The 13,371-nt window shown below is 37.8% G+C and overlaps 2 protein-coding genes across 2 annotated transcripts in view; one reads left to right on the plus strand and one right to left on the minus strand.

Annotated features, from left to right (window-relative positions):
- The window catches only part of slc25a17l (solute carrier family 25 member 17-like), a 5,212-nt gene extending 1,835 nt beyond the window's left edge, over positions 1–3,377 (minus strand). The window contains exons 1-8 of the mRNA XM_016556151.1: positions 3,122–3,377; positions 2,963–3,023; positions 2,476–2,542; positions 2,057–2,205; positions 1,039–1,155; positions 599–744; positions 435–530; positions 258–340 (exon numbers count right to left, since the gene is read on the minus strand). Of these exons, the coding sequence (XP_016411637.1) occupies positions 258–340; positions 435–530; positions 599–744; positions 1,039–1,155; positions 2,057–2,205; positions 2,476–2,542; positions 2,963–3,023; positions 3,122–3,193 (791 nt within the window). The 5' untranslated portion in view covers positions 3,194–3,377. The remainder of the gene's footprint in view (positions 1–257; positions 341–434; positions 531–598; positions 745–1,038; positions 1,156–2,056; positions 2,206–2,475; positions 2,543–2,962; positions 3,024–3,121) is intronic.
- Positions 3,378–4,920: 1,543 nt separating this feature from the next.
- anks4b (ankyrin repeat and sterile alpha motif domain containing 4B) lies at positions 4,921–11,059 on the plus strand. The gene is made up of 2 exons (XM_016556153.1): positions 4,921–5,171; positions 9,769–11,059. Exons 1-2 carry the CDS (start codon positions 5,011–5,013, stop codon positions 10,877–10,879), a joined length of 1,272 nt encoding a protein of 423 aa, XP_016411639.1. The 5' UTR covers positions 4,921–5,010; the 3' UTR covers positions 10,880–11,059.
- Positions 11,060–13,371: the final 2,312 nt, after the last annotated feature.

The raw sequence follows: 13,371 nt of genomic DNA on the forward strand, positions 1-13,371 counted from the left end.
ATATATATATATATATTTTTTTTTTTTTTTTTTCCAGTTTCAATTTTTTGAGTTTACATTAAGCTGAAATGAGAAATATTTTCTTTGGGAACTAGCAAGTTTTATATATATATATATGTATAATTTTATTTCAGTTTATTTTAAGTAACAAAAATGTTTTAGTTAACTTGTTGTTGCATTTGAGCTATAATCACTCTGGTTGATAACCAGTATTACTGAAAGTGAGCATTAAACTACAGTGACTGAGGTGGACTTACTTGATCCGGTCCATTAGCAAAGAAACCACATTCTTCAGGCTGCCCACTAGACCCCCTTTACCGTCTGATTTATACTGGCCAAACTGCAGAGGAAGCAATGGGAAATATTCACTGTCTATCAGCATCAAGTGTATTATCTAATGCAATGGTTTACTGCGATCATATTGATGGTATTACCCTCAGAATGGCCTGAACCGTTTGCAGAGGATACGTTGCAGATGTTGCGATGGCTTTAGCGATGGCACCGATGAGAAAGATCTCAAATGATGATATCTGCCCATAAAGATGACACATTTGAGTTATTCCACAAAAGAATCATGCCAATTTTCTTTGTCCCTCACCTTCCTGCCTCCATGTCCCGCTCTTCGTTTCATGGCCTCGTAGAACATGAACTGCACGGCGGGGTTGAACACCAGCACGAGAGACGGCAGCGTCCCGTTCCACAGCGTTCCCACTCCCTCATTGGCTATTATCTGGGAGAAGGCATCTTTGAGAGGAAAACAACAAGATGATTTGATGTACTGCCGACAACACATGCCTATTATTTTAATAAAGTGCAGTCACAGTTGCTGTAGTTTGGCAAATTCTGATGCATTTCAATCGGAATCCAGGATTAGGAATTTCATGCGAGCGCAAAATTTGGGAGGACGATCTTTCAACGGTATGCGCTCTGCCTCAACCGCTGTTGATTTGAGATGTGCTTTACCACTAAATGATTAGACTGAACGTTGGTTTGGAGTTTATACCTCGTGAGATAAATGAGTGTGTGAGCGGTTCTGACCAAATATGCCCTTATAGTGGGTCTGATGGAGATCTTCGTTCCTGAACTTTGCCCCCTGAAGCTTCAGTCGCGTGTTCACCACCCACATGGGGGTCGTCAGGAGCACATTAACAGCTCCTAAAATGTAGAAATGAGTGGACTTTATAATGCTTACAGGTTAAGTAATACTTTTCAATGTTGCAATGAAAGTAACAATAAAACAGGGTTATTTTCATTTGCTAAAACTATTTTTGTTAATTGAAATAAAGCTGAACAAAATATACATCTACTGTATAGATGAAGTACGTTTAAGATGCAACACTTAAAACTTCAGTTATTTGCAATCATTTCTAGTTTTTGTTTAAGTTGAAGCACTAAAATTACTAACTGGAAATAAAAACTAAACAGAACTAAAATTGAAACTAGATACAAAATAAATGTAATAGTGCTGGGCAACGATTAATCGCGAATAATCACATCCAAAATAAAAGTTTTTGTTTACATAATATATGTATGTGTACTGTGTATATTTATTATGCATATATAAATACACACACGTATATACATATATATATTTCAGAAAAATATGTTACGTTTATATATTAAATATATTTATATATAATATAAATTATATAAATATATACATGTAAGTATTTTCAAACTATATACTGAATGTGTGTCTTTATATATACATAATAAATATACACAGCACACACACACACATATTACGCAAACAAAAACGTTTATTTTGGATCCGATTAATCGCGATTAATCGTTTGACAGCACTAAAATTTAACCTTAAAATTTAGTAACATCACAACAAAATTACAAAAATATTAACAAACTAAACGAGAAAGTTTTAAAAAATAAAATCCAATTCAAAATATTATTAAAAACTACATAATAAAGTAACAACCTAGAAATAACCAAGACCACCTTAGTAATAGCGGGGGGGGGGGACTGCATGCAGCATGGTAGCAAGAGGAAATTCTTACAAGAAATAGGCCTACATTGTGAAGAGGGTTCAAACTTTCACTACCTGATATGAAGCCCATGAGCAAATCTGTGCTAGGCTTGGAGCGGTCCGAGACCATGACTCTCTTCAGTGTGTTGAATGTGTAGAAGTACACAAAGTTAGAGCAGCACAGGCTAGAAATAACAGGAAACCAGCCACGATACAGAGACAATCTGAAACACAGTCAAACGGCATCATGAAATCTATTTCATTATCTGCATTTCTTTTTTTCAAACCCGATTCCAAGCACATTCATGGGTGGTTAAAAATGACATGTATGTGCAGTAGTGCCTTCAGATGTTCATGAGTTCACTTATTTTCACTCACACACTATTTTAACAATAAATAAGTGACTGGTTTTGCACCCAGCATATACACTGATGTTTGAAATGTCCATCTCAGGATGTCCTGATGTGTCGTGCACACTGAACTCAGCAACTCACATGCCCTCCTCCTTCGCTATCTCAGCCAGAATGATGGGGGTGGACTGAGACTTACGGTTTTCATCCACTGAAACACATCACAAATGTGAAATTGACTTTACCATGTGTTCTCCTGCAGTGTGTTATGCCTCATCTATAACCATGGCCTATGACCTTATATTAACTGACAGACTACATGCACTATTTATACTTAACCCTGTAAAGCCTGACAAATGAAATAATAGCCAGAAAGAGTTTTTTTTTTAATGGAACAGTTTGTAGTTAATTAAACGTTTTAAAGAATAAATAGCATGACTAGAATGTGTGCATTCACTAATAAAAACGAGCATGACATTATTATTTAATATCTTTTCTATTTTTTTCTTAACTTTACAATATTTAAAAATGAAACCATGATTACTACACAATATACCAGTAAATATCACATAGAAACTGTCCAGTACAATACAAAATAAATCCATAATCACTCTATTATAACGTAACTCACCCTGCAGTCTGATCCTGGCTGTGTCCAGAGGGAAAAACACTGTCATTGCTGTAACACTGCCCTTCAAGGCAATAAAACACAGTTTAACAAACATCCCTGATTCAGAATAGCATTGCATTAACGGGAAACAAACTAAAGCGAAACCATTATTTTGCTCACCATTGCACCTGCCACAGCGTGCACCAGTGTTTCATATGACAGCAGGCGGACCGAGCTGCTGCTCTCTGACATCTTACTCTCTCTCTCTTTAGTCTAAAAACCAGATTGCTGTGTCTTTACTTCACACAAATTAGCTGACAGTCAGAACGAATGATTCCCGGTCTGATTCATATTCATTACGTACGACAACAGAATAAAAACTTCCGTATTCAAAACAGTCGCGTCAGTGGATGGTTCTTTGTGCTGCTGATATTCTCGATGCCGCTGCTCTTTAGCGCCTCTAGCGGCCGGATGTTGCACAGCCCATCGGTTTGGACATTCATTTATGTACGTAGGCTATATAATTAATTCCTGTGATGTACAAGTAAAGCTGAATTTTCAGCATCATTACTTCAGTCTTCAGTGTCACATCCATCATAAATCATTCAAATATGCTGATTTGCTCAAGAAACATTTCTTATCTGAAAACAGATTAAATAATGCATGTCTAGCGTGGAACCTAGTGTTTATATTTTTCATAATGCTGCAATATATGCATGGACCATGTGTGGCTTATGTATGCTCGTGCTCATGAGCATGTACGGCTTATGACAATGTATGGCACTTCCCAAAAGTGTTTACTGAAATCAAATATTAACATTTTTGGAATTTTGGCCAATTGGATGTCTTGTTAAAATCGTGGGAGCATATAGTGGCTGAAAAATGAGAACTGACTTTTATAACTTAACAGACTGATTGCTAAAATACATAGATATACATGTGACAGCGCGCACACACACACACATTTAAAGTGCATTACTGAATATAAATTATAAGTAAATCAATTATCGCATATTTTTAATATATCAAAAGTGGCAATTCCTTATTTATTATTCAATATATTGTAAAATATTAACACAATATATGTGACCCTGGACCACAAAACCAGTCATAAAGGTGAATCTGAACGCTGAATAAATAAGCTTTCCATTGATGTATGGTTTGTTATTATAGAACAATATTTGGCCGAGATACAACTATTTAAAAAATCTGGAATCTGAGGGTGCAAAAAAAAAAAGTTTTCCAAATGAAGTCAAGTGCAATGCATATTACTAATCAAAATTAAGTTTTGATATATTTACGGCAGGAAATCTACAAAATATCTTCATGGAACATGATCTTTACTGAATATCCTAATGATTTTTGGCATAAAAAATCTAAAATTTCGACCCACACAATGTATTGTTGGCTGTTGCTACAAATATACCCCAGCGACTTAAGACTGGTTTTGTGCTCCAGGGTCACATATTATTCTGTATATTTTCAATATGCTACATCAATTGCAATCATTTAATATGTTGATTATAATTTTCGTGTTAGGGTATACACCTATGACCACTTCCGTGTTGCTCTGGCATGAAAAATTGCAATTTGCACTCAAAAAAAAAAAATATATATATATATATATAAATTTGTATAAGACATGGTAGCGCGTAGTCTAAGTTTAGCTATAAACTAACACATAAACATGCTCTGTTAGGGGAGAAGTGGCATATCAATACAATAACAGAACAAAGACAATGATATCAAACCATGATGGAAAAATATGACCACAATAAAATCATGTAATTAAACACTTTTTCAAGATCTAAAACGATCAAATAAGAACTATTAAATATAGTTACCCCTGTTTATATCTCTGCAAACTAACACTGATGGTAAGCAATAACAGCTCACTCTGGACTTTAGTTTATGACAGTGATAGCGGTGTCGTGTCCAGGCAGTGAGATCAGAGTTTCTCCTCCCTTCAGACGCAGAGACAGAGCACGGCCAGATGCCTGCAAAGATGGTCCTGTAACACTTCACAAAATACATTTACTCGCTGAAGAAGGGAGATCATTGTTATAATCATGTCACGATATCACAAAGCAGCCATCGATGGCTATTTGGATCTTCTGAAAGAAGCCACAAGGAAAGACCTGAACACCCCGGATGAGGATGGCATGACACCCACTCTCTGGGCAGCTTACCACGGACACATCGAAGCTCTGCAGCTCATTTGCAGTAGAGGGTGAGCTCACAAAACCTGTCTGCTCTGTACAAAACTTTCTGTACTGATCCTGTTCATTGGCTTAATGATTTAATTCTATGCATTATGTTTCCAGAATATTCATTTTAGTTTAGGTTAATGCTATTAAAAGGTTTTACAATGTTACCTTGCTTTGTGTGTCTTTTTTTTGTCTTTGACCCTCTAACTCTAGCACTTTCTATTCTATTTTAATTCTACTTTATCTATATTTATCTTCTTCTTTTTTTTTAAACTAGCTTTCTATTTTTTCTATTCTATCTACTTGTTTTTCTTTGTGTGTGTGTGTGTGTGTGTATATGTGTGTGTATAATATTTATATATTTATATCATTTGCACATATATTGTTGCTCTTTTGTTAGTTTTGACTGCTTGTATTGTCCTCATTTGTAAGTCGCTTTGGATAAAAGTGTCTGCTAAATGATTAAATGTAAATGTGTGTCTTACCATTTATTTTTTAAGCATTGATGACTATATAGATATCTGTGTTACATATCAAACAGTCAGTCAAATTGTAATCTGTAATCTAGGATTTTACGTTAATTTGAGCATGTGCACTTGTAGTGTACTTCAAATCTTTAGTATATCTATAAAAAACTGTACTTCTAGATAATATAATATTAATGAAATAAAAGGGCACTTGTGATAGACACTTTCATGACTTAAGTACACTTTTAAAGTCAAATGATCATTTTTAATTTAAAGTACATTTTAAATTTAGTCGAGTTTTAAAGAAGTATACTTATTTTGATGTGTTGACTAACATACTAATGGACATGTACTTGGTCATTTAACTTTAGTGTGTTATTTAATATTCCATTTAAACTTAATATAATCTAAATGTACTAAACTTCATCAGTACAAATAATTACTAATATATTAAAATATATTAATGACAGATTTCACTAGAAATTACATTATAGTATATTTTTTGTCATAAATGCACATTCAGCAGTACAATTTAACCATATTTCAAAGACAATAGAATTACGTAATTACATATAAAGACGTACTTAAGTCCTATTTAAGTTGGTTTAAAAAGCACTTTAAAGTCCAACTAACTGCATTTACAGTAAACTTTTTTTTATATATTATTATATATAAAAACATAATTCAGTTCACACATAATTATAAAGTATATTATTTCCGTAATAAGTACTTATTTCAAAAGTATGCTGAAGTGTACTTCTTTTTCACTATAGGGGTTATAATACATTACAACAGATTTTCCGGATTTAACCAGTTGTATGACCGTTGGGGCGAGTCTTTTTACTTGTGTGCTTTATGAGTCAGTAATCACTCTTGTCTACAGCAAATCACATAAAGGTCTTAAACATTGCTACAATTTAAAACGGACGTCATCATTAAAAATACCACTGAAATATTCAGCATATTAGAATGACACTGTTGATTGAGTCCACAGTCAGAGTTTCTCTCTGGGTTGCTCGGTGTCCTCCTCTGACTTTCGTTCTCGCATGATTTGCTGTGTACATCATTTTGAAAAACTCCCAGAGCTGATGCCAAGAGTTCAATCAGCTAAATTAGTTATGCAAATCTTGAACAATAGGCCTCTTCATTTTTCCACAGTTTGTCCAGCGTAGAGTTTATATATTCTGTGCAGCATTGGGGCCAATCTCACTCAGGATATAGAGCACTGATTGCCATGGCTGGCTCTCAAACAGCACAAAGCACTGTGTGTTGAATGCTAACCCAGACAGGGGTGTTTCTTGTCATGGATACTTAAGAGACTTTCTAAAAGTTGTGTTTCTCTCTCTCTAAAAAGAAAAGAAAAAAAAACTTTCACCATCTGCGTCTGTTTGCACCTTGTGTGCCTCATCCACCTATGAACAGATGGTGTTTAGAGAGATAAACTCTTGTAGATATTGTAATCTGAGATTTTATGGGTGTACCTGTGGACTTTTATTTTACAGCAGGTTACATATTAACTGTTTGCATGGTTATAGCATCATATTCATCACGGGAAATATGTGAGAGTGGAATTTTAATTGCTGCTGAGGACAAATGAGGCTTCAGAGAAGTGCCAAAGATTGTGGCTATTTTTAAATGGTAGTTCCTAGTGCCCATATTATGTTCATTTACACATCATAATTTGACTTTTGAGCTCTGCTAGAATACATTAACATGATTTAAAAAAAAAAAAGTAAAAAAAGAAATTATCATACTGTACATTGCTGCAGCACCTCTTTTCACTCTCTGCCTGAAATGTTCTGTTTTAGTTCTGTCTCTTTAAAGCCCTTCTTAAAAGCCAAGTCTGCTCTGATTGGTCAACTGGCCCAGTTTGTTGTGATTGGTCAACCACTTCGAGTGTTTGTCGGAAATCCGTTTTCAGCTCCCAAGGCTTCATGAGAAGCTGTAAATAGTATTATTATCTACAGTACGGCATTAGTATTGCTGTACCAGTTTGAGCCAGAGTCCGATAATCACTTATCCAACTGTTCTTTGAGGGCAGGCCAAATCAGCCAGTAGGCGGCCGTTATGCAAATATGTAACTTTGGTGAGGTAGCAAAGTCATAAAAATAATGGCAGCACTACAAAAGAGGCGTTTCAGGTAAGTATTTTCTGCTGGAGAGATTCACTTTATTATGGACTTTATGCTTCGTAACTGTTTAGATAGTTTACATGCACATACAGCTGTATTACTCACTAAAGGAAAGGTAAAATCAAAAAAGCATAATAGGTGCACTTTAAAGGTCCACTGAAGTGCTTTGAAACACGCACCGTTATTCTATGTTGACGTCGGTTTAACTGAAACAGGAAGACAGGGCGGGACATATCAAGCAGCCCCGCCCCTTTTTAAAATAGCCAATAGCATTCGTTTATATCACAGCTGACTAGCGCAGCAGCGCCGTTGTTGTTGAGCTCGGTAAACTAAAGCTGCATTTGACAGGGTGTGATAGCCACACATCTCATCCATATTGCTATAAAATATACCATTTGGTGTAGAATTCAAATGGGTCCGATACGTTTTGTGGTCTGCGCCGACTCGCGCATATGATCCGCTCCTATATCGTGTCTCTGGACCGGAGCAGAGTGTGTGCGCGGTGCGTCAGTTAGCGTGACATAGCGCCAAACCAGACTTCTTTTCCTCAATGGAAAGCATATTTACACTGTCTGAATCGTTCCCTATCCCCTATATAGTGCCCTACGTGCCATTCACCGTGCCGAAAATACAAATCCCGTGAACAAGTGACCGATCTCAGCCGGCGCTTCAGTGTCTATTTATAATGTAGGGGGCGGGCTCTTCATATTCCAGAGAACATTTGATTGGCCAGAAGATTTGATGAGAAGCTGAAGTACGAGGTGACGTCAAAAAAATTGTTGATCCATTTTGGTGGAAGTGACGAACTGCAAGCTTTGAATGCTTATATCTTCTAAATGCGAATTTTGTCACTGTTTTGGAGCACACTGGCTTATAGATGACCTTAAGACTAACATATTGATACTAACACCCCAAAAAATTAATTTTGATTTCATGGGGACTTTAAGGCCTGTTCAGACCAAGAACGATAACTACAACAATAACCTTAGATATATTAAGATAGTCCACACCAATGGACGTCCTGCTTACTATAAACACACAGCAGTTATCGTCTCTTTGAAGTCGAGTCGAAGAAATCATTCTGAAAGTGATTCTAACAATATCAGTCCTATATGTTGTAGTAGTTGTGGTGTGGACTCTTAGAGTCCTATTCCTATTCCTACTCTTAGTGTTCTATATTAATCCTATTCTCTTGGAGTTAGAACCATTTTTATAACAATATAGTTATAGTTACCATTAAAATTATTGTCATTGGTGTGAATGGGCCTTTATTCCCTTGTATTAAATTTTCCAACACTACATTTTCATAGTACCATCAGGATCCAGAGCATTGCTGAGCATTTCATAACTTTTTGGTTGTCCAGAGTGGCAGTGTCGAGACCAGCTCATTCTGAGTCTGAGTCCAGACCAAAACCTGAGTAGGTTGAGTCAGAATCAAGACAGAGACCAGAAGAAGGTTGAGTCCAATTCAGACTTTGGGGTGAACAGAGCCTGTTTTTTGTGGATTGTATGCGTGAGTTGGAACAGACCACAAAATGTTTCCACAGTGTTCAAGTACTCAATACTGGACTCAAGACATAGTCCAGATGCTCCAGAGTACATGACAAGACCAAGAGCATGAGAATGTGGTCTTGGACTCAAGTACCTCAAGTGGGTGCTAAGGCATTGTTAGTTGGTTTTTAGGGTGTTATCTGTGGCTGCTTACTAGTCTAAGTCAAAAGAGCCTGTCACAAAGTGTCTAGGATATTCTCTATATGTGGCTCAAGTGATTCCTGTATGTGGCTCAAGTGTAAGTGAAAGATTTAGCTTGGTTTATTGCCGCCTCACAGATCACTGAGGAAAGCAATAGCATCTCTCTTCAACAAGTGAAACCAAACCCTTTTCGCTTATTTTGACAAACCCTTAACCCTAAGGATGGCAAATAGTAATAGTGATGCAAGCAGCACTAATTAGAACTATCAAGTTGTTGACTGATCTATGCATTAACTACAATGGTTGTTCATTATTATCTCTGTCTTGTAGGGGGGATCCGAACAAAAGTGACATCTGGGGGAACACGCCTTTGCATCACGCCTCTGCAAACGGTTACATGCAGATCGTCAGCTTCTTGGTGAACTTTGGAGCCAACCTCTTCGCTCTGGACAATGACTTCCACACTCCCATGGACGTGGCCGCCTCTCGAGACCACATGGACTGCGTCCGCTTCCTGGACACCGCTGCCGCACAACAGACAGGCCAGAACGCCAAAAGGGTGGCGCGTCTGAAAGAACAGGCCACCAAAGATGCCGAGCGCAGAGTGAAGCAGTGCGAACGCGTCAAGAAGAGACATCAGAATAAGATGGACAAGATGTACCGCAGCGGATCTGTCTCGGAAGGAAGTTCCCTTTCCGGCTCGGGTACCTTGAGCAGCGTGAACGGAGAACAGTTCTCCAAACTCATAGCCGCAGACACCAACGGATCGATCTCTTCGACGATCAAGGGAACCCTCCAGCGCAAATTTGGGAAGAAAGACAAAGAGACAGTGAGTAGACAAGGGGACGGCAATGTCATTTTTGTCAAACAAGACAGTGGCTCCCAAGAGAAACCTGGTTTTGTTGACGTCTTCAATGAGCAGGATGAAATTCAGGATGATGATGATGACGATGCCAAGAGAGATTCAGACGACGAAGGAGTCAGTCAGGGCAAGTCTATTTTCGAAAGACCTGGTCTTGGGAAAATGGTGTTCCGCAGGAACTTCTCCATGGAAATGGCCATGGACCATGAAGACCTCCCCAGCGGCAATACAGAAGACCTAGGGTACCTCATCCGTCAAGAGTTGTTTGAGACTGTGGAAGAAGGTCTGGAGGGTTTGGACGAGAATTCAGAGCTTCCTTGGAATGAAGAGGAGATCGGTCTGGATGAGGAAGAGGAGACCTCACACTTGGATTCCTTCTTGGCGTCAATCGGCCTGTTGGACTACGGTCCTGTGTTCACCCGTGAACACCTGGATCTTGACGCCCTCATGCTTTGCTCAGATGACGATCTTAAAGGCATCCGCATCCAGCTGGGGCCGCGCAAGAAGATCCTGGAAGCGTCGGCTCACAGGAAAGCTGTGCTGGAGCAGCCTGGCGTTATGAAGGACACCTTCCTTTAATAACGTGCACCACTCAATCCCGCCATACACAAACATTCAGTTTCTCTCCACTGACACCCCTTTGTCATCATGTAGTTGTTTCATAGCTCACTTTCTGTGATTTTGAAGATTGTATGAAGTAACACAGCAGTTAAAAATGTCCTTATTGTAGTAAAATAAGTTTAATCTCCAAAACAAACATCTGACTTGTATGAGAATCAACCATTTTTTCCCAAGAACATGTTGATTGTTTTCATCTTTCAAATTAAAGTATCTTGCATATATCTAAATAAACACTGTTCATGTCTAGAGGTCATGCCTATCTATCTATCTATCTATCTATCTGTCTGTCTGTCTGTCTATCTATCTATCTATCTATCTGTCTGTCTATCTATCCCTGAACACATTCTTCGACACATAATATATATGGTATGGCATTATCATTTTTTAATGTCTAATGACAGATTAAAACAGATACAAAAGAGAGGCATTAATTTGGCAGTAACTTCATCTCAGATAATGCATTTGAGACGTAGTGACTAACGTCTGCAGCTCCATAACCATGTGAAGCAGCCGCAGGTCCTTGAAGGAGACAATAAATAGGACAATTAGTTGAAAATACACTGGACAAAAGTATTGGGACACCCCCTTCTAATGAACAGGTTTGACTACTTTAGTAATGAGTACAAGTCTTAATGTTTAAGCATATAATGCTATTCTAGGGAATTGTGTGCTTCTAATTTTATAGCAACAGTTTGGAGAGGACCCTTTTCTATTCTAACATGACAATGCCTCTGTGTATAAGGCAAGGTTCAAAAAGAAATGATTGATTCAGTCAGTGTGGAAGAACCTGACTGGTCTGCAGAAAGCCAGCTGAACACCTCTGGTGTGACTTTAAATGCAGACCTTGAGCCAAAAACTCATCACCAAACACCTGTGACTTGTACATATATGGGTACAGTCATTTTAGACACTTCCAAAACTGTTGCAACAGTGATGGAAATACAATTTTTAAATACATGAATTATGTTTCCATCTTTGTTGCCACAGTTTTGGAAGTGCCTTTTTCTGTTCTACAGAAGGGGGCGTCCCAATACTATTGTCCATATAGTGTACATCAAGTATGTAGTTGACAATTGAATACATGCACAATAGTACATACTTTCTTTTTCTCCTGAACTTCTTTTCCATCAAACTGGTGTTGATGGCTCCTTCAGAGGTCTGTTCTGGATGTGAGACTAGAGGGGCGTTAGAAACAACAGCTGTATTTCATTTCAGCAGTTTCTGGTAGTTTGTGCACTGTGTATTTTGCTTTGACGGTCAGAAAAATGTAACGAGTAAACCTTGCACAGTCTCCTGCACTGATGCTACTGCTGCTGCTTCTTCCACTGAAATCTTCAGTACTTCCTCTTCAACAAGCTCTTTCTGGAGGGCCTCCTCTGGATTTAGGCTGCAGTTCTCCTTTTGCAGGGCTGGAACAGTCCTTTGGTTTTTTACATCGTCTTCCTTTATCTCCTGAGGTGAAAACTTCCAGTGAAGTACTTCCTGCGCAGCCTGCAAATGCTACTGAAAGCAAAGAAAATGTCTTGTTCCATTCGAAACAGATGCAATTAATTACTTGAAACAATAATGAAAAGTTGAACCAATAGGCAGTTTATTATGGAGACAGATCAGCCTCAAAAATAACACATTTGCAAAACAAAATTCATAAATGCACAGCACAATTTACATTTACAAAATCCGATTCGTAAATTCAAAACACAATTCATAAATACACAAGTAAAAGCATAAATATTTCCCCAAATGCTCACACAAATGCATCTTACCTAAATAAATTTAAAATGTTTACACAAATATGTATATACAAATTTCTTGAATTAATTTCCATCACACATGAATGATGTTACATGTATTTATGAATCGTTGAATCTGCATTTGCAAATCATCACACATGCGTGGACTGCTTTGAATTTGTGTGTGGTATTTTTGAGACCTTCCTGGCAGGTTAAGAATCATAAATATATTTTTTTTGGAGGATGTTCCGTTCAGCCAATCGCGGTGAGCTTTTAATCCACCAATCAAAACACTCCTTACTGAACAGACTCAAGAAGCTCAACGCTGCGGTGTTCGGAGATTTCGAACAACACACACAAGCGAAGAGATATAGCATGGGGGATGAAAACCACACTCAACGAGTGAGTAAAGTCGTTTTTTTATCTGATGGCATTTTCTTATGATTAAAGGTTGTTTTAGTTAATTAAGTGTGCAGTGTTACAAAGTTGTTAGTCCACGCCAGCTTTCTTATATTATAACTGGTGTTTGTAGGAACACTTTAGTAATCACAGGATGAATGGGCGATAAACAATCAGTAAAACAACGATTTCGATGCTAAACTATAGAGAATGAGGAGTTACGTCACGATCTTTTCACTCCGCATTGCATTTCGGGAAGGCGCCGCCATATTAGCAGGATACGCTATCCGTTCCCATGGTTACTTCTCATTCTCTATAAGG

The sequence above is a fragment of the Sinocyclocheilus rhinocerous genome, unplaced genomic scaffold (assembly GCF_001515625.1).
Source record: "Sinocyclocheilus rhinocerous isolate Xijiao unplaced genomic scaffold, SAMN03320098_v1.1 scaffold647, whole genome shotgun sequence".
Classification (NCBI taxonomy): Eukaryota; Metazoa; Chordata; class Actinopteri; order Cypriniformes; family Cyprinidae; genus Sinocyclocheilus; species Sinocyclocheilus rhinocerous.